Source organism: Urocitellus parryii, chromosome 1 (genome assembly GCF_045843805.1).
Source record: "Urocitellus parryii isolate mUroPar1 chromosome 1, mUroPar1.hap1, whole genome shotgun sequence".
Lineage (NCBI taxonomy): Eukaryota > Metazoa > Chordata > Mammalia > Rodentia > Sciuridae > Urocitellus > Urocitellus parryii.
Genome location: NC_135531.1, coordinates 57,910,649 through 57,935,484, shown reverse-complemented (window position 1 = coordinate 57,935,484; position 24,836 = coordinate 57,910,649). Strand labels below are relative to the sequence as shown.

Below are 24,836 nucleotides of genomic sequence, written 5' to 3'. Positions count from 1 at the left end.
AGTCAGACCTCGGGACTCCGGCTCAGCAGAGGCTGCGGAGTGCAGCCCAGCGGCCATGGAGCAGCGCCAGCTATCGCCGCGCGGTTCTGGAAGGCCGGGGCTTCCGGGGCTTCTGCGGCTGCTGCTGCTGCTGCTGCTGGCGCATACCCCGCGCGCCTTGGTCCAGCCCGGACCCGCGCTGTGGCCCCTGCCGCTGTCGGTGCAGGATTTCAAGCGCCAGCTGCACCTAGCCCCCAAGGAATTCTCCATCGATCACGGCCCCAATTCCACGGCGGGTCCCTCCTGCTCCCTGCTGCAAGAGGCCTTTCGGCGGTGAGCGCTCCCGCCCGGCGGGGAAGGGATCCGTCCCGAGGCGGGAGAGGCGCGGACCCCGTCCCAGAGCACTCTAGTTGACCTGACCTAGGTCTCAGTGGTGCAAAATGGCAGGGCGGGGACGGAAAATCGCTTTCCTTCCCCTTTCTGCCTCCTGAGAGACCCCCGGGGTGCTCAGGTACCCTGTTTTGAGTGCAGGATACTAAATGGAACGTGTAAGTTGTCCAGAATTAGTCGCCCTGTTCGCCCTGGAAGGTCAGATGAGATGGATGAGGACACCGCTTTTTGTCAGGAAGTGACAGCTTAGTTGAAGGGAGTTCTATGGCAAGATGAGTGCATTTGGCAGGGCTCAGACAAGCTCCGTTTGAAGGACCAGGGATTCCCCAAAGTTGACTTCATGTAGGGGGGGGGGGGTCTCTCCCGCTGCTTGCAGAAAACTCCTCTTCAACTCTGTTTCCATATACAATGTTAGATGTTCTAATCTAGTTGTTGTGGCCAGTGCTTCTGCAATATCTGCTTTACTTTTTGTTTCGTAACACCAGTCATGTGTTTGTTCTGCTTCCTCTTTTACAGATCCCCTCAAATCTTTGATTTATTTAACCTCCCATTTTCTCCAATCCAGGGAGGGCAGCACATAGAGCTAGCTTGCTAACCACACAATTTGCAAATACAGGTTGCATTTGGGGATATGTTTGAATGTGCCAACTGCTGACCCTTCATCGTGAGACCTATGTAGGTGGAACTGCCCTGAAGGATTCTGCCTTCTTCCACTCCCAGATTCTGTCTCTATGCCTAATAGATAAAAGTATAGTTAATTTCACCAGCAGGACACCAAACAGCTAGTGGGAAGACATAAAACCAGCTTAAGGGAGCTCAGAAAGGCCCAAGATGTTAATGGAAGAAACCGCACATTCTCTGCCACAAGAAAGTTCATATTTTCCTTTTGCTTTATACAACTAAATGGATGTTGGCACCCTGTTGAAGAAGACGTGCTCTAATGAGTCTTTGGTATTGAATCTGCTAAGAGTTTGGAATGCTGTGGCCACTGTGAAGATATAAAACCAATGTGGTTGCTTGTCTTGGGGATATTCAGGATTGTGTGAAAATTTACTAGAAGGTCATCTAAAAGAAGATCATGACCAGGATTGGAAATCTCTAAAATACACCCTTACTATGCTTTGGGGTTCAGGTTGTAAAATTGGATTTTCATTTTGCATGGTGATAGGAGTATGGCAAGAAAGCATTGAGTGATGTAAGTTAATGGTGGATAAATAACCAGGACTTGAATTGGCTGTGAGATGGTTTGAAAACAAGGCTTGGTATTGTAAGACAGGTATAAATGTTATTACCTGAAGTTTGCCTGACTAATTCATGACCTGTATAGGAAGCAGCTAATAATTATACCTGCCATTGTCAGGAAGCAAGTTATAAAGCATGGCTAAGACTTGAAAACATGCAGACAAGCATTCTAGGAGCTCAGGAGCAGCAGGTTTTGTCTCAAGAGTAAAAGCATAATGGGGTTGGAAAGATTTGGAGATTTGGGGTGTTCAGAAAGCTCCAGGTGGTCAGGAACACACAGCACAGATTCCAGAGTTTTCAGAATTGCATGGCTCCTGTCTCTGAAGAGCTTGAGCTATATCACACACTTTGCTTTGAAATAGGATGCTGTTCACAGTCAGGGAGTTTGGCTGTTAGGTGCAAGCCTGCCGTCTCACCTACAATAGGATTTCCCACATGCTTATTTTTAAAATGAATAAGTATCTTTGCTCCTTGAGTTCCTGAAAGCTTAACTAGCACCTAATTTAGTTCTCAGATGGCCAGCAGCTTTAACCCTCCTCACTTTCTGTGGTGTTGGGGATCGAACCCAGGGCCTTGCATGTGCTAGGCAAGTGCTTTACCACTAACTTTATTCTCAACTTCTTTAAGTTCTTTTAAAATTTTTTTTTATTTTTAATTGTGGCAAAATACATATACAATTTATCATCTTATTTTTAACTATATGTTTTATGGTTTTAATTTCTTTTAAGTATGTCAAGGTTTTCCAGTGAGAAAGTTCAGCCATTCTATTTTCTCACTGGTTCACCTCCCTATCCTTCCATTTCTGGAAAAGCACAAGATGGGGGGGGGGGCGAGTGGGATACGAGGTATTTAACCCAGGGGTGCTTTACCACTAAGTTACATCCCCAAGCCCTTTAAAAAACTTTTTTTTTTTTTTTTAATCTTAAGACAGGATCTCCCTGAGTTGCTGAGGACCTCACTAAATTGCTGAGGTTGGCCTTGAACTTGCCAGCCTCCTGATCACTGGGATTATAGGCATGCACCACTGAGCCTAGCTACAAGATGTTCTTACATATGCTTAGCATATACAACCTCTGACTTATCAAAATTTATAAAATATTTAAACCATTGCTCTAAAGCCTATCTGATCTTTATTCTTCAGCACCTTAAAATTTTTATTTAATATTCTCTTTTTTCGGATATGTGCTAACATAAGGCACATTTTAAAGGCTCTGGTGAGAATTCTGTGGGCTGGTGGGTGTGAACTTTTTGGAGTTACCTATCACCTACCTTATTCAGCTACATTACTCTTGTTGAAAGGTAACAGGAACCCAGACTCAATCTAGTTTAAACAACAAGAAAACTTTACTTACACATTAGGAAGTCCACAGGTAGCGAAGAATTTATGGCTAGTGGCTCAACCGTGTCACCACAGAGCCATATTCTTTCCATTTCTTCTCTGCCATCTCTAGCATAACTGCAACTGACTCAGGCATCACAAGAGTTTTCTTGTGTTTTTTTCTGGAAAGGAACACACATATGTGCCCCATAACTATTAAGAATTGGTTTCTATCCAGGCGCAGTGGCACACACCTGTAATCCCAGCAGCTTGTGGGGCTGAGGCAGGAGGATCAGTTTAAAGCCAGCTTCAGCAATATAATGAGGCCCTAAACAACTCAGTGAGACCCTGTCCCTAAATAAAATACAAAAAAGGACTGAGGATGTAGCTCAGTGGTTAAGTGTCCCTGAGTTCAATCCCTGGTACAGGAGGAAAAAAAAATGGTTTTTAGCAGGGTATGGTGGCTCATGCCTATAATCCCAGCAACACAGGAGGCTGAGGCAGGAGGATCACAAGTTCGAGACTAGCCTCAGCAACTTAGCAAGGCCCTAACCAACTAATGAGACCCTGAGAAAAAAATTAGTCAGTTAGTCAAGGTTCCCCTTGTTGTGACCAAAATACCTGACAAGTCAACTTAGAGGAAGAAAAGTTTTTTGGTGTTCACAGTTTCAAAAGTTCAGTGCATGGTCAGATGACTCCATTGCTCTGGGCCCAAGATGAGGCAGAACATCATAGCTGAAAGGCCTGGTGGAGGAACCGTGCTTACCTCTTGGCAGCCAGGAAGCAGCCCTTCAAGGTCACATCCCCAGTGACCCACTGCCTCCAGCCATGCCCCACCTTGCCTAGGTTACCACCAAGTTAGTCCATTCAAACAAGGATGGATTGGTTTGGATATAGGTCTCATAATCTAATCGGTTCACCTCCTGTTTTAACAAAGGAATTTTTAGGGGACACCTCATATCTGAATTGTAACAATTTCATTCTCAGAAATTCTGATTCTGAAGGTCTAGACATCAAGATTTTTTAAAAGTGGCCCAGGCAAATATATGCAATTTGGGGTAAAAATGTCTAGCTGGACTGAGTGGGTGGCATAAATTGGAGAATTGACAACAGTGTCCACGAGCTCACAGGCACTTAAAATTTGGCTAAAACGCTTTTATATTTTATTTAAATTTTTTCCTTCAACAGATACCATGACTATATTTTTGGTCCCTACAAGCAGCAGCGTCGACCTACTAAATTTAAAACTGGAGCACAATTAAATCAACTTCTTGTCTCAGTTGTCCTTGAGTCAGAGTGTAATGCTTTCCCCAGTGTGACTTCAGATGAGTCCTGTAAGTACCTATTATAACAGTAATATAAATACAGTAGAAAATCTATATATACAATAAATGCAGCACTCAGAATTAACCAGTTTTTTCAGGTGTGTGTGTGTGGATTTTGTTTGGCAGTGCAAAACTTAAATGTACCTAGATGTAAATATAAGCACATAAACATTGCCTTGAAAACAGGAGTAATTCTGTACATGTGGATTCTGCTTTTAGGATATTTGCTATTGTATTCTTTTGTATAATAATATATTATAAACATTTAGGATGTCACTAAATATTCTTTTGTGACCTCATTTTTAATGGCTCAATAATGTTCTATCATTGTATTGATGAGTTTTCTTGCCGATAACTCTTATTTTTGGACATAATTTCATAATAATTTTGGTCTTTGAAGACAATCTGTGCTTATAGGCATGATCTCTGTTTATAATCTGATTTTACATATATAAAACAGAATTGGGGGCTGGGGTGATTAGAGCTGTTCATATGACAATATAATCAACATCTGCCCTATGGGTTTTTTGTTGTTACTAGAATATTACTCCCTAGGACTCTTCCTAAATTGTTTGGAAGGTATAAACAATGAGACATGCCTTTTCTAAGGGATGTGCTACCTAGAGATAGTGTGGAATTGCACTAAGGAATCAATGAGGGGCAATGTGAGAATATATGTAATATAAGATTAGTGCAAGAGAGACCACAGTGGGGAATTGGATGTAAAGATAGAAATATTTTAGAAAAAAAAAATTTATTTGAAAAAGATTAGCAAATATTTTAGAAAAGAGTGATATTCTTTGTTCTCAGAATTCTTTCCACAGACAGTTAAGTGCAGGTCTTCATCTTCCTGGTAGAGATGAGATTTCTTAATGCATCCCTTTGAAAAAACAGCTTCATTTCTTTTTAGTTCTACAACTATTCTCCAGAGAGTAACAGGATAATTTACCAACATTAGCCATGTGATTTCAGTGGGTACTCAGCGCTCAGAGGGTATATGAAGTAGTTTTCGCAGTCTGAATTGAGACAGAAGTGGCCAGTGTGTTGCCAAGGAACCTTTTCTGTCTTATTAACATCAACAATACAAATGTCAGCTTGTCAGTTCTAGAAAATGGACTGTGGAAATGGAATGGAATCTCATAGCTTATCTTCCAGTCAGCTCTGCAGTCTCTTTAATCTGAAAGGGAAGCTTCTTCAGATAGATGACTGTGAATTTTTCCAGTCTGAAGAATAGACTAATATCTATCAATAGAGGAATGGCTATCAAGTCTTTCCACACTTAAGGTTCAACAGTTAAGAATAAAGAAAAAGTATTATAAAGAACGTACAGGCAGAGCTGCCAAGATAAACTTCTGAGTTAACAAGGAAGTTGTATAATATATACCTGAGGATACTATTTATATGTCAACACACACAGGAACTTGCACATAAAACAATACATTTTCTTGTTTACATGTATGTACATGCCCAAGAAAAGAACTAGTGTTTCCTCTGAGGAAGGTAGAAAGAGCTAGTCAAGACATCTCAAAGGGGATTTCAGCCTTACCTGTAATATTTTATTTTTAGAGAATATTTTGGATATTATTTGTATATGAACCTTCCAAAAACAAAAATACTTATATGCAGACAGTACAGAAGGAGGTAACTGAAGAGTCAAGATATTGCTTCTACTCATCAGGGAGATGATAATTGTTAATAATTTGGTTTTTGAATAAAAATTGAAATTCTATAGCTGTATATCCATGTGTTTAGAAAACCAAACCTTCTAATTACCATAAATGTTATTTTTCCAGTGAGTTGAATTAGAATCCTTTTTTCATATCATTTAGACTTCAGCTTTTGGAAAATGATTGTCATCAAGTACTCCAACATGTTCATGTTTCTAGTTGACTCTTAGTACTACTTCTAGGAGACTGTGAAGTTACAATGTCAGTGGGGGATAGTAGCTGATTAAGAATTTGCTATCTAGAGAGGAAAGGGTATGGCAGTACTCAGAGTAGCAATACAGTACCAATACCGCCTGTGTTTTGCTAACTCTAATAGAAAAAGTTGCTGTCAGAAGACTCTCAGTTGAGAGTCACCTGACTGATACAGTTCTTTTCCCTACCTGCAGCCAATTGTCTTGTGACAGTAGTCTGGGTGATAGAGGGTAATGATCCAGACCAGAGGATGCAGTATCAAATCATTAACCTCCAGCCCTGAGTGTCTTCCCTAAGGCAAAGTCTACATTTGTCATGCCCTTTAGCTTTTAAGCTGTGTACCCTCCTGGCTCTCCAGACCTCTCTGAAAGATGAAACAAATATTAGGTCAACCTTAGCAGAGTAGGATTTCAAAAATTGAGAGATGAGCCCCTCTTTGCCCAGAGGCAGCCAAAGAGAGCCCCATAATAGAAGGAGACAAAGCTGAATTAAGCTAAAGGGAATTAACAAGAGTCTTAAGGCAGATTTCAGATACTATTGAGGGAAGCTGGGTTAAGGACAAATGGGAAAAAGGAAAAGAGTGGAGATAACTTTCTGGCCTTAAGGGGAGTAGAAATTTCGAGTGACCAAGGAATTGTGGGCATTGAGAAATGTTTTTATTTTTGACCCCAAAACCTTAGCTTAACTAGGACCCTACACCGTGGAGGCACAATTGGAGAGCATAACTCTCCTGAAGGGAAAAATGAGGTATCATAGTGATGTCTCCCAAGTCCCTGACTGGAGCAACTCAACAGAGTGCATGCTGATGCTGGGACCAAGGGAAATGGAAATGCAGAAGCCAAATACAGTGAAGTGAAGAGCTCACTTTTAGGCAGGTAGAGCTTAAGAACTTAAGTTTAGGACACCTAAGTGGAGATGTATGGAAGGCAGTTAGAGAAGCAAGTTGGTGCACAGAGAAAAGAATGGTGCAGAAATACCAATGATATGTTTAACAAATATATTGTGTACTATTGAGGGATTAACAGAAGTTACCCCCTGCCACCACAGATTCTTTACTTGTGCAAGAACCAGTTGCTGTCCTCAAGGCCAACAGAGTTTGGGGAGTATTGAGAGGTAAGTTCTACACCGTTTCATTGTTAATTTCTAGTAAAGGAACATATTCAGTTGATGCTTTGTGAAATCAAGCACAGCAAAACTGCTGCCTTGGACCTGTTACAGAATGCTTTATTGAATAGTTCCAAAATGAATTCTGTGAAAGATTCACTACTTAAAGCACAAAGAAACCTCATTTGGCCTTTTAAAAAAATGTATGAGGGTTGGGCCAGGGATGTAGCTCATGGTAGAATACTTGTCTGGCATGCACAAGGCCCTGGATTTAATCCCTAGTACTGTCTATACACACATATACACACACACAAAAAAAAAAAAAGTTTTAAAAAGTGAGTGTTATTATTCTCCGGTGGAGCTGCTGTTCATTGATGCTCCTGGGACTGTAATGTGTATAAGGCTATAAATGACTCCAATCTGTTCTGATTAAAGGATTTTGTGTCAATTATCATTTCTTGCTGTCTTCAGTAGCAAGCAAACTCTTCCCCCGTTTTAAATTCCTGTGGATAAATATAACCAAGTTTATAGGAACAATGTAAAAAGAAAAATGTGCTCTAGAGTTAGGTACAGGCAGTTGGCAAGGAGAAACCTTGAAAGCTTTTCCAATGAATTTCATGATCCAAACCTGAAAATTTGGCTTAGGAACATTTACTTCTACTGTTCAAAGTTTCTTTTACCTCCTCTTCTAGGTAGATAAGAAAGATACTGTTCTGTCTTCTAAATACCAAGTTTTTTGTTTGTTTTTTTAAGCAACTCTGGGCATTGAACCCAGGATGCACCACCACTGAGCTACATTTCCTGCCCTTTTTCTTCTCTCTCTCTTTTTAGACAGTCACTCAGTTTCCCAGTCTGGCCCCAAACTTGAGATCTTCCTGTCTCAGCCTCACAGTAGCTTTGATTATAGGCATGTGTCTCCACACCCAATTATAAGAGGTTTTTTTTAAAGGAAATTTTTCATATGAGCTAACCAACCAAAATTGCAGTAATTAAAATTTAAAAAAGCTTTGGATTTTATTCAGGTTATCTAAAATAACATTGTTAATGTGTTTTTATAGCCATAGCCATATGATATAATCATATTTCAAAATAAAAAATGAAAATATTTGTAGATATTACTACAAATATTACTGTGATCATAATCACTTGGAGTTTTTATATATAATAGTATGTGGTTTTAAGCTTTTATTAGTTGGATCTTTATCTGGGGTCTGTTCAGGAGAACAGATCCTTATTGTTATTTGTCATGATCCTTAACAATGTGAAGAGCTTTAGAGAATATGTAACAACTAGATCCTAAAGAGTCTTTATTTTCTCCTTACTATCAGACTTTCAAAGAAATATACTCTAAACTGAAATTGAGTAGAATGTCGTTTAAGGGGAAATTTTGTAGTTATCCTTCCCAAACTTGTACTTAAGGAGGATCAGTTGAGAAGGAATAGCAAAAATGACTGAACTAAGTTTAAAATTTTCCCTGGCTGTGTAGTGGTCAGCTAGAATGAATCTGGATGAAGTCAAGTCTAGCCAGAGAATTAGCCTGAACTAGAAACAATCCACTTGAGTAAAAGATGTTCAGGAAGAAAGCTTTGCAGCCATAAATAAAACACCACAAGGAAGCCTTGATTTTAGAGAATATGTTAGAGCCTAGATGCAACACTACCTTTTAGAGGGTATAGATATAACTATATTTAATTTTATTTGCCTTACCTGCTTACGAGTCTGTTTGGATGGTATAACATTGGTCTCAACTTATTGTTTTTATAAGTTAATGCAATAAATTTTACTTTTCTCAGGTTTAGAGACCTTTAGCCAGCTAGTTTATGAAGATTCTTTTGGGGCTGTAAGTATTATTATATATTACTAAAAATTACTTAGTAATATCATATAGTACTAAAAATTACTGTTACTATTAGAAAAATGTAACCTATTCAGCTTTTAGCTTCAGTAACTTCCTGAAATTTCTTTTCCCAAAATAGTTCTTAGTGAATGTAAATTTCATTTTCTGTTGTTGTAAATGAATCTTGTACCCAGTACTTGTATAGATGAATATAATCTTCATTGAACCCAAAACTTAAAGCTAAATCAAAATTTCATTTTTTATTTTGTCTCATAGTTCACCATCAATGAATCCAGCATTGTTGATTCTCCAAGATTTCCTTATCGAGGTATTTTAATTGATACATCCAGACACTACTTGTCCGTTAAGACTATTCTTAAAACTCTGGTAGGTAATCACTTTATTCTTCTCCACTGTCCATTGGGAGATATGTCCCCTTGGTGTTTTGATTTTATGCTGGTTAATTACGTTGCCATGCAGGTTGGAGAGCAGGATTTGTTTTCTTCTAAGAAGTCCCACCACTGGGCTTTCTTCTCCCTCCTTAGGTAGTGTATTTCCTCAGCTGTGAAGTGAAGGCTCTCTTCAGGGATCACCCTCCTGTTTTCATTGGAGGATCACAGACAACATGTTAAGAAAAAAAATAGTTTGACTGCTGTCACTGGCCCTCTATGTGTACCTCCTTTGTCAAATCGTGCTAAATTTTTGGTTTGAAATACAGGCTATCATACTTCTAATTACTGTTCTTTGATATTGTGACCTCTACTTTTTAAAAAGTGGCATAGAAAGGGAACTTGGTGCTTCTTTATACCTAGGGAAGTATTCCAAAGGAACATGGAACCTCATAATAGGAGTTAGGAAGAAGGCTCAAAACAGTTTTCTCACACAGACTTTTTATTGGTCATCACCACCGTTACCTGCCAGTTTGTGGGGGTAGGGATTTTCCTCTCATGTTTTGTGCAACTTCACTTGATTTATGAATATATCATGCTACTAAAAATTATTTCTGCATTTATATTAATACCTGGCATTCTTTTCCCAGAGACATTGTCATTTTTATGAAAGAAATAAATTCTTAGTATAAAAATTTCCAACTATACATAAGTATAAAATAGGCAGAACAAGTAGTCATCCCATAATTTCATTTATCAAAGATATCAACATTAACTTTTATGTCTCTTATTCTAGACTTTAAAACTGTTAATTCAATGTGACTTTTCTGGTGCTGAGGATCAAACCCAGGGTCTTGCACATTTTAAGCAAGTGTTCTATCACTGAGCTATGTCCCCAGCCCTATGATGTGACTTTTTAAGAAACTGAAATGAGATTGTACTTTAGCAGCCTTTTCAAGAATTGAATATTCCGTTTTGTATATTTAAGCTCTCTGATGCTGAGACATCAAGGTTGAATTTATTTATAATCATAAACAGAACTGCAGAATAAACATTCTTACATATATGACATATGTATTTATTTGTATGCTTGTCAAGATTATTATTATTATTATTTTTGAGGATTAAGTCTTAGAAGTGAACTTCTAGGCTTAAAGATGCATATTTTGTCTTTTGGTTCATCTTCTTATTGGCCAAGTATGTGGTATGCTTATTCTCCCTATTTAAAAGACCTTATTCTCTCTATACCATATGCTTGGTTAATAGCAGGCACATCTGTGCCATACTCTGCTGGCGGATAAAGTTTTATCTCCTGGTTTTAATTTGGACTTCCTTGTTCATTCTGTCTCCTAGAATGCTAATGCCTTCCTTTTCAATGTTATATGTGTAGATGTGTCATTGATACTTTTATATACTTTTCATATACTATTGTAAAATTTTTCTAACTTTGTTTTTTAAACTGTGTTTATTATATCTTCTGCTTACAGAGGTTTTTAATTCGTTTATGAAGTAATATTGTTCAGTCTTTAGTTGTTTTGGCCTTTGGAGGTATACAAGAAAGGCCTTCTCCATGACAGGGGTATACATATAAAAATAACTTGAAATTTTCTTTTAGTGTTTTAGTTCCTATTAAATTCTTGATTCACTTAGAACTTACTTTAGTGTATTATAATGATAGATATTTTAATTTTAGATTTTCCAAATGGTTACCCAGTAATCCCAACATCATTTTTGAGCAATCTATAATTTCTCCACTGCTTTCAATAATTCCCATAAATGTAACAAGTCAGTTTTTTAACTTTGTCTTTACTAGTTTATCTTCTTGCACCAGTACAGATGGCTTTAGTTTCTAAAGCTGTAGAAATTTTGTCTTTTGCTTTTCTTTTTTTAAAGTAATTTAAAATTTTTAAAAGTACCAAAAACTTGTACTGTTTACCAAGACACCCGAGATTTAAGTGTTGTGCCTACTTCTTTGTCTGTATCAGAAGTTGGTAAACCACAAGCCATGAGGTGAATCCAACTCTCCACTGTTTGTCAAGAAGAACAAAATGTGGTGGTGGTTTTTTTTTGTTTGTTTGTTTTCTGCCACACAACAATCAACACAGAAAACTTCTGTGACCTTAAGAGATGTGGGGATTTCTTCCCACTGGATGGCAAACAATCAGTTCTGCAACAGATAATAGCTGGTGTCCTCTGATCACATCCAATTCAGACACTATCCTCCTGGAGATGGTGTCAGATGGCACAGGTTGAGGGCTTACTCTCTGGACTCCTCTTCAGACTCTGGTCCTAAGCTCCAGGTTGTTTTACCTGTGCTTCTGACTGACCAGATATCCCTTCTCCTCCTTGGGTTCAATTAATGACTCAAAGAAATCAGGGAAACACATGTACTTTACTATAAAGGATACAGCAAAGGACATAGGGAAAGAGATCCACTCTTGCTGTGCCACCTCTAGGAACCTCCTTGTGTTCAGCAGGCTGGAAGCTCTCCAAACCCTGTCCTTTTGGGTTTTTTGGAGACATCATTGCACAGGGATGAAGAAGGTATGGACAACTTTGTTGAAATGTAGTAGACAGAAAGGGTATGTCCTAATGCTAACAGATTGGGTGGGTAACCCACTAAGGCCTGTCTGCATTAGCATTTTTCTTGGTCTGTCTGTGCAGCATTCCTCCCTCCAGGATATGGAGTAGGACCCCTTTGGAATGAGGAAGGTCTTAAAACCTACTATCAACAAGAGTATGTCACAAAATTTCTTTATGGCCGGCTCTAAGACACAAAGGCCAAGGAAGAGTAGAGTTTCCATGACTCACCATGGGGAAGAGAAATTTTGACTTCTTATAGCCTGCTTGGAGAGGGATTTATGAGCCAGAAACCATGAACCAAACCAAAAAATATATATATCATAGTATCACAACCCTCTATCTTTGCAAATAAAGTTCTACAGAAATACAACTACACATGTTTGATTACATTCTGTCTTAACTCTACAGCTACAGAGTGGAGTAGTGGCAAGAGAAACTACATGGCTTGAAAGCTGAAATATTTACCATCTGACCCTTATGTAAAGTTTGCTAATCCCTGATCTATATTAAAATCCACAAGTTTGTACTGACACAATTAATTCCAATGACCACCTTGTATCTGTATCTAAAATCATATATTTTCAATATATTTAATTATAGGATTATCGGCCTTCATACTTATATGAATGTCCCATTTCCCTCTGCTCAATTCCCAAACACAATAGCAGCCAAGAACTATTTTCTGTTCCCATCAGATCCCTAAGTACTAGGAATTTCATAGGCCTTTTCTCTTCCCATAGAGCAGTGTTACAGCTGTCAAGAATAAATAGTCTGTGTAGGCTTTTTGAATATTGAAATGTTGTGTAAGCCATGTACGATAAAGATTTTATGTTTCTTCCATGTTCTTTCTTTACTGAAAAAGAAATCTTCAAAGGAGGCTGACTTATTGGAAGCAAACCTAGATGTAGATATGTAATTATCTTGTGCATTATATTGTATATTGAATCTGTGGTATATAATTTGTAACATGTTTTGCTTGCAGGATGCCATGGCTTTTAATAAGTTTAATGTTCTTCACTGGCACATAGTGGATGACCAGTCTTTCCCTTATCAGAGCACCACTTTTCCTCAATTAAGCAATAAAGTAAGTCATTCATATTACTGTATCATGTCTTATAAAAATCTCTGGTATAGCTTCTTTAGAAGTTTATAACATAGGTGTTTTTTCTTATTAATTATCATTTAAGTGTAAAAGATATTTATGGTTTAAAATGTTTTTGGGACTGGGGATTTTATGTTCCTGTTATTATTATTGAAAATGTTATGTTATTGTAAATGTGAGTAATCTCTATGGGCAATACAAATAAAATTCTAAAAACTTTATGTAGGAAACATGAATAATTCACGAATATCAATAGTTAAGGTTTGTCAAGTAGTCCAACAATGTATTTGTTTTAAACAGAATTGTTTGGAACTGTGTCAATGGGTTATTTCTTTTTCTCTCTGAAAACCCATATGAAGTAGAGAATTTTAGAGATGAATGCCTTTTCATAGAAAACTGGTAGTTTCTGTTGGAAGTATTCAACTGGACTATTATAGGAAGTGGGGTTGGGGAGATATTTGGTGTCATCTAGTTTAATCCCCCTATAATACAAAGTAAGCAGCCAACACAGAGACGTTCTCTGCCTTGCAGTAAGGCAGACACAAAGGCCAAGGAAGACGAGTTTAGTGCAGTTAGGAAGGAACAGGGCCAGTACTCTAAATTCTGTCCTCTGGCCACAATGCCAAAACTTTCTCCAATGTTATGATGTAGTCTAGGCTGAAACGCTAGCAGCACTTGTATTTTTGTTTTGGTTTACCCTTTATGACAGACCATTTCAAGCATATACGGAAATAGAGTAATTGAATTCCCTTGTTTTCATCACCCGGCTTCAATCATGTACATGGCAATCTGTCACTTGTATTCTGCAGACTGTCTCACCACTTCTGGACATCATCTCTCACTTGAAGAAAGACCTGGTATTTTAAAGAAACATAATCATAGCCAGGCACAGTGATGCATGTCTATACTCCCAGCAATTTGGGAGACTGCGGCAGGCGGATTGCAAGTTTGAGGCCAGCCTCAGCACTTAACAAGACCCTGTCTCAAAAGGGCTGGGGCTGGGGTTGGGGTCATGGCTCCGCGGTAGAGCACTTGCCTAGCATGGATGAGGCATTGGGTTCAATCCTCAGCACCGCATAAAAATAAAATAAAGGTTATAAAAAGTAAAATAAAAAGGGCTGCAAGAGTAGCTCAGTGGTAGAGCACCCCTCATTGCTCTGGTTCAGTCCCTAGTACTATGAAAAAAAAAATAACAATATGCTACTGCAGCTAAAAAATTAATAAGCTAGATACTCAGTGTTCACATTTACCCAAGTATCTTTTCCTCTTTGGGGAAGGGGAGCAGGGGACAGGTACTGGCGACTGAACCCAGGAGCTCACTAAATTGCTGAGGCTGGCCTGAAACTTAATGATCCTCCTGCCTTAGATTCCTGTGTTGCTGAGATCACAGGTGTGTGCTACCAACCCTAGCTCCTTTTTTATAATTAAAAAAAAAAAGTTTTATTTATTTGCATTGAAATATAGGTGAGGTCCGGACACTGTAGCCAATTAATACACCTGCTAATTATCTCTCTCTCTTTTTTTTTTTTTTTTTCTATTATGAATTGTGGCTGAAGAAACTTGAAATGTTTGCCCCATAGCTTCCCACAGTCTGGGCTTTGCTGACTGCTTCCCCACTTCTCCCCTGTACTTAACTGTAAACTGACAATCAGATGTACTCTAGATTAGATACAAATTTGGTATAGGGGGTGGAGGTTCAAGACCATTTTTCACAAGTTGAGTATTTATGGCCTATGCTTTGAGAAAGGTGCTAAGCAATGCCTTTTAACGGACCTTATCTTTGGTTATAACCAACATGGAGTTCTAATTTTTCAAGTGATACAAATGGGACTGAGGTATTCTTTAAAAACAATTGGGTCACTCAGACTCTAGGGCGGAATTTTTTTCTAAGTACATAGCCCATTAAGTAATTAGCCCATTAAGTCTCAAGTTTCCAATTCTGTGAATATTTCAATGAAATTGACATAGATGCACGAAAATAGGCTGGAAATCATAGTTTCGATATTAATTTTGTATAATTATAGTATGTTATATAATTATGTCAATTACTATATTTTTATAGGTGTTCTGCACCTGTGATAATGGGATAAGATGGATTAAAGTAGCTTTGACAGACAAAAGCTAGGCTTTGTTATAATGGGTAAATTTCAATTCTAAAATTGATAAGGATAGTGTTTTCAGAGGTTTCAACTAGGAGACAAACTTTTTGTTTCTGTTTTGTTGTATGGTTCCATGAAGTTAGAATACTGGTGGAGACAGAGCAATCAGTAAATATGGGATTAATCCAAAGTGTTCCAAGAACATATTGGTAAAATGATTTAACAAAAGCCCCCAAATGATGGTTGTCCTTTGAATATGTGTGATTTAGCAAAAATTTGCTGTTTTCTATAGATCTCCTACTCCTGAAACTAACACTTTATTATTTTTAAATGAATCATCCAGCATTTCATGGACTACTTAATATCAAAATGCAAACAGAATTGTTAATAATTCCCAAGTCCAAATCCACTTTGAACATTTTAACTTGAATATTATAGGGAAGCTATTCTCCGTCTCATGTTTATACACCAAATGATGTTCATATGGTGATTGAATATGCCCGATTACGAGGGATTCGAATCATACCAGAATTTGATAGCCCCGGCCATACAGAGTCTTGGGGAAAAGGTAAGCCATTTGTGTTTTGTAAGTTGTGAAAAGCGAACATTTCAGGTCTCACATCTCATTTACAGATTGCTGTTTGTTCATTTTTTTCTTAATTGTGGTTTGCACAGTGGTAGTGCTATTGACAGATGTGATTCAGTAATTATTACATATCTACTATGAACAAATCACTTTGTCTAGAAACTGCCTAAAGTAAAAAACTGAAGGAAAAAGAAAACATAAAATATGACTACAGCAAATAGAAAAACCAGTTTCATGGATGAAGAAACACTTAAAATGCTTTTGAGAAATCAAAGAATACATTCATTTTTCTGGTGGAATAGCATGAGGAGAGGCATGCAAAGAGTGAGATGTCAACAAGAATTTCATGGGAGTAGAGTGTGGCAAACAGCAGAGGGCGACGGAGGGCAGTGATTAAGAACTTGGGCTCTGTTGCTACACTGTTTTGAGTTTGGATTCTGCTTCTGCATTTAGAAGCTAAACCTTGGGCAACTTACATAAAATTTCATCTTCTGTTTCCCCTTCTGTAAAATGGGGCTATTAAAAATAAGTACTATGTAATTATTTGGAGGTTTAAATAACAAATATAAAACTTTTTTGTGGAATATAAAACTTACAGTACCTGGCATTTACCACTGCCCAATAAATACTGTTGTTGTTATGGCAAACATAAGGAATAGTGAGAAATATATTTGGGAAAGTATAGAAGGCCCTGGTTGAGGAATGTGAGCTTTATCAGGACACAAGTGTAAAGTTTCTGAGCAGAGAAGTAACATGATGGGAGCCATATTTGGGGAAAAACTTTGTAAAAAGTGATAGCTTGGGAAGAGACTGAGGTTCTAGACCAGGAGGGTGATAATGGAAATGAAATGTAATGGAAAAATATTCCACAAATATAACTAACAGAACTTTGCAACTGATTGGCTCCAGGAAAATGAACTATACAGGTTGGTTATCTCCTTACTAGAAGTGACAATCAGAAGCTAGAGAGGGAGCTTGTCATCCAAACTAGAGAAACTATATCCCTGCTGGTTGGAGTCAGTAGTCTTCCTGCATAAGAAATAAACAAAAATTGTAAAAAGGAAAAATGAATTTTTCCAAAACTGGAGAAAAGCAGCTAATTTGTTTTCCCTGGTCCTATAGAAGAGGTTACAATTTACAGAAACATAAGCTAGCAAGTAGAGTTAGCTAGGTAAACTGCTAGCCAGAGGATATGCCACAACTTCTGTTTGTCAGGACAGGAGAAATTTCTCAGTCTCTATTCTCAATATGATGAAATTTAAAGGAAAAAAAAATCATTTGTCAAGAAGCAGGGGAAAAAACAATTGAGGCTTTTAATTTCAAAGAGGTTCTATTATAAGCTTACAGGAATGGAAAATTTGGCTATTGTTAGATCATATTTGAAGTGCAGCTAGGCTTTCAAGTAGTATCAAGCAGGAAATCTGAAATATGGGTTGGAGCCTGAGAAAAAGGGTTGTAAGAAGCTGAAGATTTGGGAATCATTGATATCTGCAGTGAATAAAATCTCAGACACCAGGTGGAAAAGGAAACAGAGACAAAGAGCGTTCAAGAAATAATTCTCCCTTGTTTTACTTGATAGAAATTTCCATAGTAACTTTTGGTAAACATGCTTATCTCTTCTGTATAAAATCTCTAGCCAGGTGCTGTGGCGCACGCCTGTAACCCCAGCAGCTCAAGAGGCTGAGACAGGAGGCTTGCAAATTCAAAGCCAGCCTCAGCAAAAGTGAGGTGCTAAGCATCTCAGTGAGATCCTGTCTCTAAATAAAATACAAAATAAGGCTAGAAATGTGGCCTAGTGATCAAGTGTCCCTGAGTTCAATCCCCAGTTTAAAAAGAAAAAAAAAAATTCTTTTGAAAAATTCTTATAGCTTTAACAAAATAAAGTTCAGATGATCCTGACTTAAAGTTCTGCTTAACACATTTTGCTTTACCATGGTGTCAAGTGATGTGCTTTCATTAGAAACCATACTCTGAATTTTGAAGTTTTCCTAGATCACTGATTTGCTTCAATAGAAAGGGCACTTAAGGAGCCCAATTCCTGGCCAGTTCAGCAACCACAAGAATAAACAACCCATGCTCATAGTGTACTGTGAAGCTGAGTTGTGATATTTGGTAGGTTAGCTGGGTTAAATGCAATTTTTACTTAACAGTATTTTCGACTTACAATGGGGTTTATCAGGATGTAACACCATCATAAATGAAGAAGCATCTATATCACGATGATGCATAAAACCAGGTCTTTGAGATTGAATATTCTTTTCTAAAACTGAATCTGTTTTCTCTTCTAGGTCAGAAAAACCTCCTGACTGCATGTTACAGCCCAGAGCAACGTATACAAGGTGTTGGGCCTATTAACCCCACTCTAAATACAACTTATGCATTCTTGACTTCAATTTTCACAGAAGTCAGTAAAGTGTTTCCAGATCAGTTCATTCATTTGGGAGGAGATGAAGTGAATTTTGAATGTTGGTATGGCTATTCTAAATCCTTATTTTTTTTTTAAGTGTTGAATTTGAAGTAGGTGTATAGGGCGCCACATGAAAAGGGAATATTTGGGATACAGTATCTCTGCTTTCTGAAGTATTTACTGGGCAACACAACTCCTGACTTGGATTTTTGAAGAAAATTTGGGTAGTACTATAAAGTAAAAGCTTAGGAAGGAAATCAAGTTGCTAAAGATCATGGAGATTAAATAGTAAGAGACTAGTGAATAAGAATACCTTTAGTTTAAGAGGGCAATGATTAAATGAAGAATTTTTCAAATATTCTTAGATTTTGCAAATAGCTCTAGCTAGAGGAAATCAGTGAGTAGGGAAAACACTTGGGGTAGTTTTTTGTTTTTTGTTTTATGGGAAGTCAGCTTCTAGAAAAAGAATTGCAATGGAAAATTAAAATAACTCATAATTAATATTTTAGGCTTCTTTTCTCCCCTACCAACTTTAAGCCTGCACATTGATGTTAGGGATATATGCACTTAAATAATAGATCTGTAGCTATGTAATCCCAGCTCTGTGGGAGGGTGAGGCAGGAGGATTCCAAAGGCTGAGGAGCCAATCCCCAGCACTTAAGATTAATAAATGAATAAATAAATAAATTGGATATATTAAAATTTTAGTGAAATTTTAATCACCATTTTTGTTTAAGGGCATCAAATCCCAAAATCCAAAATTTCATGAAGAAAAAAGGCTTTGGTGAAGATTATACAAAACTACAATCTTTCTATATGCTAAAGTAAGTTATTTGAATGCCTATTGCTATCAATGCTTTTGTAAAAATTTAAGTTATTTAGTACTATGTGTTATTTTTTCATTTTGTCTCCACACTTTGCCAAAGTCTAGATGTTGCGAACAACCACTGAAGAAAGAAGTAATGTACACTGCTTTTTTTTTAAATCACTAACATGGTGACTTAATTATTTTGCAATAACTGTTGAAATACAGGAATGAAATCACCTGTTAAGAGCTCAGCTCAAAGCCCTTGGCTACCTGCAAAATCTTCACCACCATGCAGGTCCTGGAATTCATTTCCCTCTTATTAATTCCTAGAACACCTCTTTTACTTTTTACCCATACTATACAATATGGTAGCTGTAGCTACATGCAGCTGTTTGTTTCTAAAATTCAAGTTAAAAAATTCAGTTCTTTAGTTATATTAGCCCCATTTCAAATGTTCCACGGCTAGATCAGGTTAGTGGCCACCACAGTAAAAAATACAAATATAGAATATTTCCATCACAGCAAAATTTCTACCGGACAGTGTTGCTCTGAACTACTAATTGAATTGGCCAGAGTTAATGTGGCTTTATGGGCCACATTTAGTTGCACATCCTCTTTTAAAACAATACTTTATAAATGTAAAACTCATGCTTTGCTCATGAGTCATACAAGAACAGGTTGCAGGCAGTAATTTGCTCTGTATCATTTATTTGGCACGGCCACATTCCAGCCTTTTCCTATCCAGCCTTCTACAAGATGCATTCCCATTTATCCTGCAGTACTGCCTAAATGCAGTATTTGTGGACTGTCAGCCAATAGTGGAATATAATTTAGGTGATACGACAGGCTAGATGATAGTGTCTTTTATTCTAAGATACCATGAAATTACCAGAAAGTACTGTTTGTACTTTCCTGAAAGTTGGCTACCAATTCAATTTGAGGCCACTTCTTTGTATTTTAGGGGCATACTTAACTCATACATAGCAAAGGGCTATTAATTCCCTCTATTACGTTAGATTCTTGTGCCATAGCTAGAAAGAAGGAAGTCCTTGGGTCGTTGTGCAACTTTAGCTGATTTTGTATAGCTGTGTTATACTGAAAGATATCTTTCAATGTTGCAAGTAATCCTTGGTAGAGAATGTACACATTTCAAATATATTATTAAACTTGTAATCTGAAATAACTTTGTAAATTTTTTGTAATGCTAGGCTTATGAATATTATTGCGTCCCTAAACAAAGTACCCATCGTCTGGCAAGAAGTTTTTGATAATAAAGCACAGGTAAGAATTGTGAAACTATCTGGTCCTGATGATATGTGTTCCTCTTTCTCATCTCTTCCCCTGTCTCATTAATCAAAAGGTGAGGTATTCTGAATTAAGTTCCTTTTTATTCAGAAGGGCAGAACAGATAAAAACAAATGACTCTTTATGGATATTAAGGTAGCTTTACAGTAAGTTGTATTGGGGTTTTGTGTGTGTGTGTGGGATATATTGTCTTTATTGTTTTTATATAGTAATGGTACACATTTATGAGGTACAATGTGATATTTTGACTCAAGAATACATTGTGTAATGATCAAATTAGGGTAATTATCATATCCACCTTAAATTTTATCATTTTTATACTCAGTACATTTAAAATCGTGTCTTTATTTTGAGACATGCAAATATAGAACATTGTTAACTAATGTTAACTAATGTCATCCTGCTGTGCAACAGAGCAGCAGAACTCATTCATCCTATCTATCTATAACATTATGGGCCTGCCTAGAATAGTCAAGCTACCCCCCCACCCCCGTAAAGGTTGTGCTTCACTTATAATCTGAAGTGCTCTTTTTTTTTTTTCCAGAGATGATTTAATTTGTTTTAATTAGTTATACACGACAGTAGAATGTACTTACATACTTTGATATATCATACATAGATGGGATATAATTTCTCATTTTTCTGAGTATACATATTCATCCCAGGGATGCAAGGTTGATTCAACATACAGAAATCAATAAATGTAATTCATCACATCAATAGACTTAAAAATAGGAATCATATGATCATCTCGACAGATGCAGAAAAAGTATTTGACAAAATACAACACTCCTTTATATTCAAAACACTAGAAAAACTAGGGATAACAGGTCTTTTATCAACATTGTAAAGGCTATCTACGCTAAGCCTCAGGCCAACATCATTCTAAATGGAGAAAAACTGAAGGCATTCACTCTAAAAACTGGAACAAGACAGGGATGCCTTCTTTTACCACTTCTATTCAACATAGTTCTTGAAAACTGGCCAGAGCAATTAGACAGATGAAAGAAATTAAAGGGATATATATAAGAAAACAAGAACTTAAATTAGCTCTATTTGCTGACCATATGATTCTATACCTAGAAGACCCAAAAAAAATCCACCAGAAAACTTCTAGAACTAGTAAATAAATTCAGCAAAGTAGCACGATATAAAATCAACACCCATATATCAAAGGCATCAGTGACAAATCCTCTGAGAAGGAAATGAAGAAAACTACCCCATTCACAATATCCTCAAACAAACAAACAAAAAAAGATACTTGGGAATCAACTTTACAAAAGAGGTGAAAGATCTATACAATGAAAACCACAGAACCCTAAAGAAAGAAATCAAGGAAGACCCTAGAAGATGGAAGGATCTACCTTGCTCTTAGGCAGAATTAATATTATTAAAATGACCATACTACCAAAAGCACTCTACAGATTTAATGCAGTTCCAATCAAAATCCCAATGGCATTCCTCATAGAAATAGAAAAAGCAATCATGGAATTCATCTGGAAAAATAAGAGACCCAGAATAGCTAAAGCAATTCTAAGCAGGAAGAGTGAAGCAGGTGGTATTGCTATACCAGACCTTAAACTATATTACAGAGCAATAGTAACAAAAACCAGCATGGTATTGACACCAAACAGGCAGGGAGACCAATGGTACAGAATAGAGGACACAGAGAGTAATCCACAAAATTACAATTATCAATATGACAAAGGTGCCAAAAACATGCTCTGGAGAAAAGATAGCCTCTTCAATAAATGGTGGTGGGAAAACTGGAAATCCATATGCATCAAAATGAAATTAAACCCCTATCTCTCACCATGCACAAAACTTAACTCAAAATGGATCAAGGACCTAGGAATTAAACCAGAGATTCTGTGTCTAATAGAAGAAAAAGTAGGCCCTAATCTTCATCATGTGGGATTAGGCCCCAACTTCCTTAATAAGACTCCTATAGCACAAGAATCAATAAATGGGATGGAATCAAACTAAAAAGTTTCTTTTCAGCAAAAGAAACAATCTGTGAGGTAGTATTGTTGATGTGAACTTTTGAAAAAATAGTACTTTCTGAGTGTCAGAATTCTTTATTTTCCTTGGGGCAACTAGGAATTTGCAAGTAATTAAAACAGTAGTGTGGTAAAAAATGGACTACAGTGCACATCTCAGTTCACTGCACTCACAGGTGTCCTCTATAGGCAAAAATTAAGCATCCAAGGGCTGGGGTTGTGGCTTATTGGTAGAGCGCTTGCCTAGCACTTGTGAGGCACTGGGTTCGATCCCCAGCACTACATAAAAAAACTAAATAACAAAATAAAGGTATTGTGTCCATCTATAACTAAAAATATTTTTTAAAAAACTAAGTATCCAATCTTGCAGTTGATGAAATGTGAATAGTGATGGAAATGCACAAGAGTAAATAGCTGTACACTGCACTAATCTTAGGGAAAAGGGGAAAGAAAATGTTTTTCGAGAACCTTATAAAGTTATGTTCCTAGCCATAATGTGTTAAAACTGTCATCAATTGTATTTACTAGACTTAATAATGTATATTGCAATCATGACTTTAATAGCTTATTCCAGGTACAGTAATTCAAGTGTGGAAAGATGTAAATTATTTTGAGGAATTAAGGCTCATCACAGCAGCTGGCTTCCCTGTAATCCTTTCTGCTCCTTGGTACTTGGATTGGATTAGTTATGGGCAAGATTGGAGAAAATACTATACAGTGGAACCTCTTAATTTCTCAGGTAAGTGAAACAAGCATCATTACCTTGGTTTGTTAGTTTTCTTCCTTAACCTCCCACCCACAAAAACTTAATTTTCTTCCTTTTAAACTTGATTTTGTTTATTCATTTAAAAAAGATTCAGTATCATTTTAAACTTTATAAAAGAAACCATGTACTTATTTAAATAAAAACTTAAAAGTATACCCTTAAATTTTACGTCCATTTTTACTGATCAGTCTTGTCATTTGCTTCCTATATTTGAAGATGTTTGACTGTTACCTTTTAAGACATTTATTCCATGAAATTCAGGCTGTGTAGTCCTAGGGTCCTGGAAACAGGTATCTTGGGAGGGGAAGGGAGTGGAAAGGGATGTCTGAGCAGTAGCTTCACGCTCTCAGACCCCCCTCATGAACAGTTCTCCTTTGTACATTAGTCTTTAGTATAAAGTTTCCTTTGAAAAAGGGTTTTGCTATTAAATTTTAAAGATCTGACAAATGATATGACTCTCTGCATTTAATGAGAATCAAAGGATCAAAATTACTATAAAAACATTATTAGGTATGCAGTGTTTTTTTCTCCCTATAATACCATGAGTTAAAAATTAAAGGTAGATCATAGCCCATTTAAAAAAAAAAAAATAGTCCAACTTGTATTTCCTGGGAAACTATTAATAGAAAATGGGGGAAAGATAGATTCTGCTATCCAAATATTTGTATAAAACCATAATGAAAAAGTATCTATAATACTAGCCCACCACATTAGTCTATGTATGCTAATAAGCACTGTGAAGTTATAAAGGTCCTGCTGCCTACAGGAAAGGAGTATTGTCTCTGTACTTACTTTGAATTGCAACTGCTCAACTTACATCAATTCAATGATTTTAATGCAGGTACTGAAAAACAGAAAAAACTTATCCTTGGTGGAGAAGCATGTCTTTGGGGAGAATATGTGGATGCAACTAACCTTACTCCAAGATTATGGTAAGGAATTTAAGTGAAAAGATTTAAGATGCTTTAGTTTTCCTTCCCTGTGCAAGTAGGAAACAATTAAGAATTTGCTCCAATCTGTAACGTAAGAAAACATGAATTCAAACTGCTTTGGGAGACATATGGTTTAAATTTCAGGCCTCGGGCAAGTGCTGTTGGTGAAAGACTCTGGAGTCGTGGAGATATCAGGGACCTTGGTGATGCTTATGCTAGACTAACAAGGCACCGCTGCAGAATGGTCAAGTAAGACAAATATTTTTCCAGCTAGGGTACCTTGAAGTTCATTATTTGTTGTTAACTAGTTTCTGGGATTGTGTTGTTTTGTTTTTGCTATAAATAGCAATGTCAACTAAGAAGTGGTGACTTAATGTAAAGGAACATTTTTAGGTGAGAATACATAATAAGAAGATATATTTGGACCTTTACAAATATTTTATAAGTATATAAAAGTTAGTGTAACTTATCTGCCATCTTAAAAAGTAGATTAAATAATTGAGAATTGCTAAATTACAGCATTAATAACTGGGAAAAAAAGCTTCTAACAAAAATATTTTATTCATGTTATCTGCCTACAGACGTGGAATAGAAGCAGAACCGCTGTTTACTGGATATTGTTAACCATGAGAACAAGCTGTAACCATGTAAACATGAGAGAAAAAGACCACAACAATCTGTACTACAATCAACTTGATTTTGAAATCATGTAAATTTTTTGAAATAAATTATTTTTATGATTCAA

General features: G+C 36.9%; 2 protein-coding genes across 2 annotated transcripts in view; one reads left to right on the top strand and one right to left on the bottom strand.

Moving 5' to 3' along the window:
* On the top strand, positions 1-24,836 carry Hexb (hexosaminidase subunit beta). Its single transcript, XM_026404104.2, is given in 15 exon segments — positions 1-312; positions 4,118-4,263; positions 7,221-7,286; positions 9,071-9,117; positions 9,391-9,501; positions 13,069-13,170; positions 15,726-15,855; positions 18,162-18,342; positions 19,018-19,104; positions 20,297-20,369; positions 22,958-23,132; positions 24,001-24,091; positions 24,236-24,340; positions 24,673-24,712; positions 24,714-24,836. Coding segments are annotated over 15 exon segments (1,632 nt in total). The 5' UTR covers positions 1-55; the 3' UTR covers positions 24,735-24,836.
* Gfm2 (GTP dependent ribosome recycling factor mitochondrial 2) overlaps positions 9,538-24,836 on the bottom strand; it is a 61,438-nt gene continuing 46,139 nt past the window's right edge. The window contains exon 22 of the mRNA XM_026404102.2: positions 9,538-9,711. The gene's annotated coding sequence lies outside the window, so the exon portion shown is untranslated. The remainder of the gene's footprint in view (positions 9,712-24,836) is intronic.